This window comes from Thamnophis elegans, chromosome 2, assembly GCF_009769535.1.
Source record: "Thamnophis elegans isolate rThaEle1 chromosome 2, rThaEle1.pri, whole genome shotgun sequence".
NCBI lineage: Eukaryota > Metazoa > Chordata > Lepidosauria > Squamata > Colubridae > Thamnophis > Thamnophis elegans.
In genome coordinates this window covers 143,675,712-143,684,032 of record NC_045542.1, presented here as the reverse complement: position 1 = coordinate 143,684,032, position 8,321 = coordinate 143,675,712, and the positions used below count along the sequence as shown (strand labels likewise).

At 42.7% G+C, this 8,321-nt stretch overlaps 1 protein-coding gene across 4 annotated transcripts in view; it reads left to right on the top strand.

Moving 5' to 3' along the window:
• The first annotated feature begins 272 nt into the window (after positions 1–272).
• The window catches only part of USP19 (ubiquitin specific peptidase 19), a 48,032-nt gene continuing 39,983 nt past the window's right edge, over positions 273–8,321 (top strand). For 2 of the 4 annotated variants that reach the window (XM_032209997.1, XM_032209995.1), the window contains exons 1-2: positions 548–645; positions 4,725–5,001. In XM_032209997.1, the coding sequence (XP_032065888.1) occupies positions 4,860–5,001 (142 nt within the window). In that variant the 5' untranslated portion in view covers positions 548–645; positions 4,725–4,859. Of the gene's footprint in view, positions 361–547; positions 646–4,724; positions 5,002–8,321 lie in introns of those variants that run through there. The other 2 variants (XM_032209996.1, XM_032209998.1) reach the window with 2 other exon arrangements.

Genomic DNA, 8,321 nt, shown 5'->3' with positions numbered 1-8,321 from the left:
GCCATGGGAGCCCGCTATGACGTCACGAAGGCGGAGGCGTTCTCCCCTCCCTTCCTTTGCTCCTCCTCCTCCTTTTCTCCACCGACCGACAGCACAATTCCCGGCGTCACGTGATCCTTGCTCGACTGGGTGGGAGGGGGTAGGAAGCTTTCTCCGCGCGCCGCGGTAGCCCCCACCTCCCTCCGCGTCACGTGGTTTTTGCGGCGTTGTTACCGGTTTCCGGAAACACGTCACGGGGCGCGGGCCTGGCTCCTCCTGCGTCTTGCCCGTTCGGAACTTCGTTTCGAAACCAAAGCCAACCAAACCAACCGCGGGGAAGGGCGGGGGAGTCGCCGGGGGGCCTGCAGGGGGAGGGGGCCGGTGAGTGACTCCCCTCTCGGGACTGTCGGGGAGGGGAGGGGGGGAGAGCTCCGGCGAAGGAGGGGGGGGCTCTTGGGGATGAGAGGCGGGGGAGGGCGGGGCCTGGGAGTCCGACGAGAGGGGCCTTTAAACCGGGGAGATGTTTCTATGGGGACGAGGGGTGCAGGCTGTGGGGCTCCTGTGAGGGTGGAGGAAGGCCCGGCGGGAAGAAGCCCTTTCCCCGCATTCGCTTTGCCGGTTGTCGCTTCAAAGACGCTCAGCCTCCCTCGCGCTGCTGCTGGCCTGGTAATCCTTTCTCCCCTCCGTCTGCTCGCCGCCGCCTCCTCTCCTTTCGTTGCATGCCGGCGCTCGCCCTCGTGGACCCCGGCGCCAAATGGCGGGAGGCGACCTCGCGTTGTGGTCGTTGTGGTAGAAACGTCCCCCGCCGCTTTTTTGCCCCCACCCCCGTTGCAATATAGCGCCTCAGTTGCAAAGGAAGAGCCCCCCCCCCCTTTTTTAAAAAATAACGTATCCCGGCTAGAAAATCTTAACGGCCCCTCGAGAGGCGTCTTTCCTTCCTTCCTTCTGAGACAACCCTGACAGGTGCTGAGGAGATGTGACTGTCCCACACCAGCTTTTTGACGAAACGTGTTTGGCAAGTTAAATCTTGCAGATCTCAGACCTCTACTTCCATGTCTGAAGTTTTATTTGAGGCTTTAGAACCCCGTGGCTACAAAAAAAAAAGAGAAAGAGAAAACGGTGTCCCTCTGAAATGTTAGTCATTCTTTGAGGTGGCATGATGTCCATTACTGTGTTCTAAAGATAGGGTTTTAATGTGAGGCAAATTCAACCTTTATTAAGGCTATTGAGCTTCACTCCCAGATGCATTCTTCTTCCTTCATGGTAATTGCACTAAAATTGCAACTAACACTAAAATAGAAAGGGCAGTAGAGAAAGAAAGAAAACAAAAAGAGTGTGTGTGTGTGTGTATGTATGTATATGTATATATAAAGGAATGACTTCATTGAACACAAGTATAAACAGTTTTAACAACTTATCATCTTATCTTCAAGTACAACAAATGATTTCTTCCTATAGCTTATCTTTAAAAAATCCTTAAATCTTATTATCTACTTTCTGAGGCCTAGAAAAAAAAACTTTTCAAAGATTTTTACAATTTATTTTATATGATTTAATTAGCAAACCTATTTGTATTTATGTTTTGCTTCTTTCTCGTGAGCAACTTGGCTCATTGGAGAAAGTGATCTGGCTGTACTGGTTACATAAACATTTCCTGAATTCTGATGACATACTTGTCTGCATATCATAATTTAGATTTCATAGATTGGTATAGGGAAGCATAATATTTTCATATTGTCTAATGTTTTTCAATGGTGGAAAATGAAAAGTGAAAATGTATTCTAAAAATAAAATGGGCGCTCCCTGTTACATAAGTGTTAACAATATTTTTTTCTGATTTAATTTGCAAAAATGATATGCTCACAAGTCAGCATATTTTGTTTAGGTAGGTGTCATAGGCTATAAAATACCTTGGCTGGCAATTCTGGAAGTTTAGTTCTAACATGCAGGGAAGACACCATGTTAGGCCTGTATGTTAAGCTTGCATTTATATGTTAGATCAAAATTTGAAATTAAAAGCCAGATGTCTCTTGTTGGTTCCCTTGAATATTGATTGGTTCCTATATCTTATATTTCTTGGAAAAAGCATGGTTTGTCCCCGTCTTCTGCTGGTAGTGCCACCTTTTGTTCAGGCAAGGGTAAATTTTCTGCCTCCTGTGTTGTTAGCTATTGCCTTAAACATTCTATTAGTCTTTAGTCGCACACTCCTTGGGAGTGGTTTGGACATGTTAACCACAACATCCCACTAAATAGATATGCCAGTGCATTATTTCTTCTTGCTTAGTTTGGGATTGCATGTGCCATGTGGTTACTTCAGAAATTATCATTGTCAGTTTAAACTAATAGGGACAACTAGTCAGTTATGTTAAGGGAGCTCGGAAACAACTCAGAAATCAGTCCTTATTCACCTAGGAAATTCATAATTTGTTTCTTGTGGTTCTTGAGAAGTACTGCATGAATTTGAATAGCAATTTTTTCTTTGTTCATTATGCATAAAGAATGCAAAAATTGGGAGAAAATAACCTTTGAGGGCTCTTAATAGCTACATTAGCAGAATATAAATCTGGAAAATAAAATAGATGATTTTGGGTTCATCACATGGCAACCTGTTCTTTTCTCTTTGTTCTGAACAAATGCTGAAGGTTGAAATTGAAAGTGACATTTGACAAATAGACTCCTGTGCTGTCTAAAGGGATACCTGTACTATGGTGACAAGCAATGGGGCTAGACAAGTGTCTGCCTGGAGCTCAGCAAGAAGCTTGCATTGCCCACCTGAGCAATCTGAGATTCTCTGGGTACTGTTTCAGATATATTTGTAATGTGGATATTTAAGGTGTAGCTAACATATTAAATACATTCTATCACAATTGGGGGGATAGTAGGGGATTGCTATAAATAGACATCAAAGACTTTTTGTGATGTGTGTGTGTATGTGTATAGCCAGTTTCTGCTCCCATTCATAGCAACAATGTCCAGTGTAGAAACTAACTTGCATTCAGCTGCTCTGAGTTTAATACTATAATGGAAAGATATCAGATGACAGCAAATTGGCTCATGATGGCTGAGGCACCCATTTGTTCTGTTGCATTCTCTCTTAAGATGATTTTCTTGGTTGCCTGCTTTTATGGGGGCTGTACTCATACTCTCTCAATATAATTCTCATCACAAGTATTACTCTTTTGTAGTTATTTCTAAATTAAGCTAAGGCCTAAAATATTGCCTGCCTTAAGGAATATTGCCCTTACCGCTCAGTAGTATTAAAACCCAAGCATAAACATTATGCTTTGGTTTCTGTTAAAAGCTTGTTGTACTTATGGACCACATTGTTCATTTCTGTGCAGTTTTTTGGCTGCTTCACCTCAAAAGGAATGTAGGCTCAAAGAAGGGCAACTAAGATGATCAAGTGACTGGAAGAGCTTACCTATGAAGAAAGGTTGTGGCATTTGAGGATTTTTAGACTAGAAGAAGGTGAATGAGAGGGGACGTGACTGAGATTATGCATGGTGTGAATAAAATCAACAAGGAGCAGCTATTTCTCCTCTTCCCAAAACATTAGAACCAGAAGTCGCCCAATGAAAGTGAATCCTGGAATAATTAAAGTAGCCAAAAGGAGTTTTTTCTAAGACAATGCCTAACAAATTTCAGAATTTTCTTACCATGAGGTGTGCTGCTGGCTGCCAGCTTGGGTGGCTTAAAAAAAAAAGGGACAAATTCATGGGGATCAATGGCTAATAGTTTTGATGGGAGAGGACCTGTGTCTGAAGGCCATTTATTAGGGGACTACTGGGTTTCCATGTGTCTACTTGCAAAAGAGGGAGGGGTATGTGGGAAGTTTAACCTGACAAATTGCTGCCTGCAGATTGATGAAACTGGCAAAGTGGTAGCTGATCTCACTGCTGACTTGAGAAAATTAGTGCACGTGCCCGTACAAATGTGGACAGGGATTATGGATGATGCAGGGTTCTTGGGGGGCATCTTCCGGAACTGGAAGCAAGCCGCCTTTATGGCAGGCAGCATCTTCTTAGGCCTCCTACTACTACCCTGTTTTATCCCTGTCATCCGAAGTATAATCCAATCCACAGTGGAGGGCATGATGCAGAAAAGGAGTATCAATATGGCTTTAACAAGCCTTGATATGCAGCAACAAAAAGCACTATTGACAACTCTGGTAGATGAAGAGGAAGAGTCTTTTGACAAAAAGAAAATAAAAAGTAGGAGATGTTGTAATATAGTTCCTTGTGTAGGTATGTGTCCTCCATGGCCCAGTTCATACTAGGGCTTGCAGAGTCACGCTGAATCACACAGGAGAAAACAAACTCTTAGAACGCCATAACATCTTGATAGTGCATAACATAACATTCTGATATGTGCCCTACCATTGACGTCCAGGATTTAACCATATATAGACTGAGCAGTAGATTAGAAATTGTACTTTTACAGGCTGTTTTTAAGCACATGCTATTGCTCCTCCTGCCTTTGTCCTATCTCAATAAAAGGGGCTCTCAGACCCCCAGTCTGGGTCGCTCCATCCCGAGAAAGGTTGTCTCCTCTCTTTTCTCACCATTGGCCTCATGGGCGAACCACGGGAACTTTACACCTGGCTACTGCTGGATTAGATGGGCCAGGGGTTTGATCCACTGCTTATGTTTTTTTTAAAAAAATAAACTCACTATAGCTTCTACTACAGGGTTTTTCCTTTTTTAAATTTGCTATACTAATCTGATAATCCTTCCATATGTCTCCAGGCATTTGTTCCTTGCCAGAAAGATTGACCACAAAGAATCGCCAAGATAGCTGGCTCGGGAAGAAAACGTCACACCCCTGACCCAGAGTCTGTCACCGACCCCGGTGGGCTGTTTGTCTCCTCCAAACAGCTGAAAATGTCCAGCAGTGCCAGTGTCCCTGGACAGAGGAGAACAGCTCGGGGCGTAGATGATGCAACTAATAAGAAGAAACAAAAGGATCGGGCCAATCAGGAAAGTAAGGAAGGCGAGAAACCAGCTGGCAGTGACTCAAAGAAAGGTACAGATTTAAGCTATAGGTATCAGTGCATTTATAAATTTAATGGCATGTATTACGGAGACCTGGCTGCAAGGGAGGGATTGACATTTTCTAAAATGTGCCCAGCTGCGTTTCAGGTATGGCATCAACTGAGGCAAGGAGTTGTGCTGATTGTCATCATAGATTGTCTAAAGGCTTTAGGAGCTGCTCCACAAGTTGCCAGATGAGAGACCCTGTTCATTAAGTTGGCCTCCTGGAGTCAGTTGAGATTGTTGCTAGTTCTCTACACTTCTGTGGACTTTAATTTGCTTTCTTGAAGGTTGTGGTCATAGGCAGCTGAAGACTTCATGACTGCCATTACAACTATGGGCCTATGCCAGGTCATTCAGAGCCCATCACAGGTATGATCTGGTTTTCGGTCCAAGCAATGGCAATATGATCTGGAATTGGGGGAACTCTTTAGTGTCTCCCTTTCTCATGATCAGATATGCCTTGATTACCCTGGGTTTCTCCAGCACCATTGCACATCTCAGGGAGGCAGTCTGTCCTCAGCACTGATGGATCCTGAGGAGTTTCAGAAGAGGCTAACTAATTAAAACTGCCCAGGGAGTATCATGCGAGTGGGTTCTAGTGGTGATGAATTTCTTGGATAGGAGACTTAAGGGGGACTTGCTTTACCTCTCTTCAAGAAGCCATTACACTGGACAACTCTTAACCTCTCTTCAGGAACCCAGTACACTGGACAACTTTTTCCTACCCTGTTTCCCCCAAAATAATACCCAACTGGAAAATAAGCCCTAGCATGATTTTTCAGGATGCTCATAATATAATCCCTAGTCAAAAAATAAGACCCAGTTAAGATAGTTAACCGGACAGATGCATTTAGTACTGTATTTCCCAGAAAACAAGACCTAACCAGAAAATAAGCCCCAATGCGTCTTTTGGAGCAAAAATTAATATAAGACCAAAGACTTATTTTCAGGGAAACGCAATAGTTTCAAACCTTTCCCTTTTTAGGGAAGGTGGTGGAGAAGGTAGTCAAGTAATAAGTTCAAAGAAGTAGACTCCTTTTAGTCTGGATTTAGGACTGGGTATGGAATGGAAATGGGCTTTAACTCTCAACTTCTCAGAAGCCTTTGATATAAATAACCATGATATCCTGGATGGGATCCAGGGTTGGGGATTGATGGTGCATTATTGTGCTGATTGTGCTTCTCCTTTCTCTGGGGTTGATGTTAGTGGTGATTAGGGAAGAAAGATCCTGCCCTCAGCTCCACTGGATGGGGTTCCACAGGTTTTGGTGCTCTCTCTTGTCCTTTTCAACATCAACATGAAACCTCTGAGTAAGCTCATGCATCTCCATGAGCTGAGGTGTCATCAGTATGATGAAATCCAGTTATACATCTGCTCTTGGCAAATTAAGCATCGCTGTTGATGTTTGTAAGATTCTCAAGTCATTCAGGTCATGGTTGTCCCAGAGGTGCTTTTCAAAAGGCAATTGTTTTTTTTTTCCTTGAAGGCATTTCATTTCTCATCCAAGAACTGAAGCAGCTTCTTGGATGAGAAGTGAAACGTCTTCAAGGAAAAAACAAAGTCCAGTTTCCCTTTGAAAAAGCACCTTTGGATTGCTGTTGATGTGTTATTTCTGTGCCTGCAATGAGGGAACAACTGGATTTAACCGAACCCCAGCAAGACTGAGTGGCTCTGTGTTTTGGGGTTAAGGTTCTGGGACTGAGTTGAACTGCCCCATACAAACCTGGTGTGAATCTTGGAGGGGGGGGTTGTCCTCCTGCACTCATGTCTCCCCTCTCAAAGTTGCACCCATTTATGAATCAAGAATCTCTACTCACGGCAATTCATACTCTGACAGATTACTAGAATAGATTACATAAGGCTGCTCTTGAAGTGTAATCAGAAGTTTCCGCAAAATGCAATGGTGTGTCCCTAGAACAGCACATGTTACATCTCTGCTTTGTGAGCTGCACTTTACATCTCTGAAGTTTACTTCTGGGTCAATTCAGGGTTCTGTTTTTGACTTTTAAACACCCTGCATGACATGAGGCCAGGTTATTTGAGGAACCACTTCTTTCCGGTTACATCTGGCCAGCCCGTCAGCTTCAGCAGAACGGATGTGTTGTGAGTCCTACCTGTGCAGGAGTTACATCTGACAGGACTCAGCAGACGAGCCTTTTTCTGCCAAGGCATAGCCCTGTGGAATATCATATCTCCCCTAAGGTGATATTGGCCCCATCTATCAGCCTTCCAGAAATCTAAAACTTGGTTGTGTCAACAATCTTGGGGACTGCATGGGAATGGTAATTTGATTAGATGGCTTTATTACTTTTAAACTGATGCTCTGTCTTAGCCTTTTATAATAATTTTGTGTACTTTTGACTGTTTGCAAAATAGGTTTTTTTGTTTTTGTTTTATATGTTGCCCAGAGCCACATTGCATGTGACAGGTGACCAAAAAGGAAGGGAGGAGGGCTTCTTTGCTGGTATTGATCACATAGAGCCAGTGTCTCAGAAAATACAAGAATACCTAGTGATTAGGGCTGGAAAAATAGTTTTAATTTTCATTCCTCAGATATCACTATTTTGCACATTTATAAAATAAAGTTGCAATGGAATTCAACTTTAGGGTGATTTATGAGTCACCTATTTATGACTTCACATGTGCCAACCAGACCATTTTCATTTTCTTAACAAACTGGTCAAAAATATATATCCTAACTTAGCACTGGGTCTGAAGCAGGCCAGATATGGAAAATCCAAGCATGTTGTTTCTTTTTCTCCAAAAACTGAAGTTGGATTTCAGGAAAAAAAAATACCATAGCATTACCATGAATTGATTGATCAAGAATCACTACATTGGTCATATCATTGCCAACGTGCAGCATTGGAACAAAAAATCCCAAATCACTGTTAAAAGTACCATTTAAGACAGACTTTTCAATCTGGTTATAATTAGTACTGAGAATTCTGAAAATTGAAGCCTGCATATCTGGAGGGCATCTACATTAGGGTAAAGGTGAAAAAATGTGTGAAAGAATAGCTATGTTGTGTGAAATTGAATATGGAAATCTAAAAATAGAGGGAAGGTGCTAAAGGATGCTGTATTTGTCAAAAAAACAACAACCCACAAATCCCCTATTTCCTATGAAAGTTAATTTGGAAGAAAGATTGCAAGCAGGCCAGTGAGACTGTTCCCCACTACACATGAATGTTCTCCATCTTGGTTTATTTTTGCATTTTGTTTTGGGCAGTGGTCAAGGAGGGATCCACTTACAAATAAAGTTGTGCATCACACCATTTCATAAAAATGTTTTTAAGGGCAGAAAG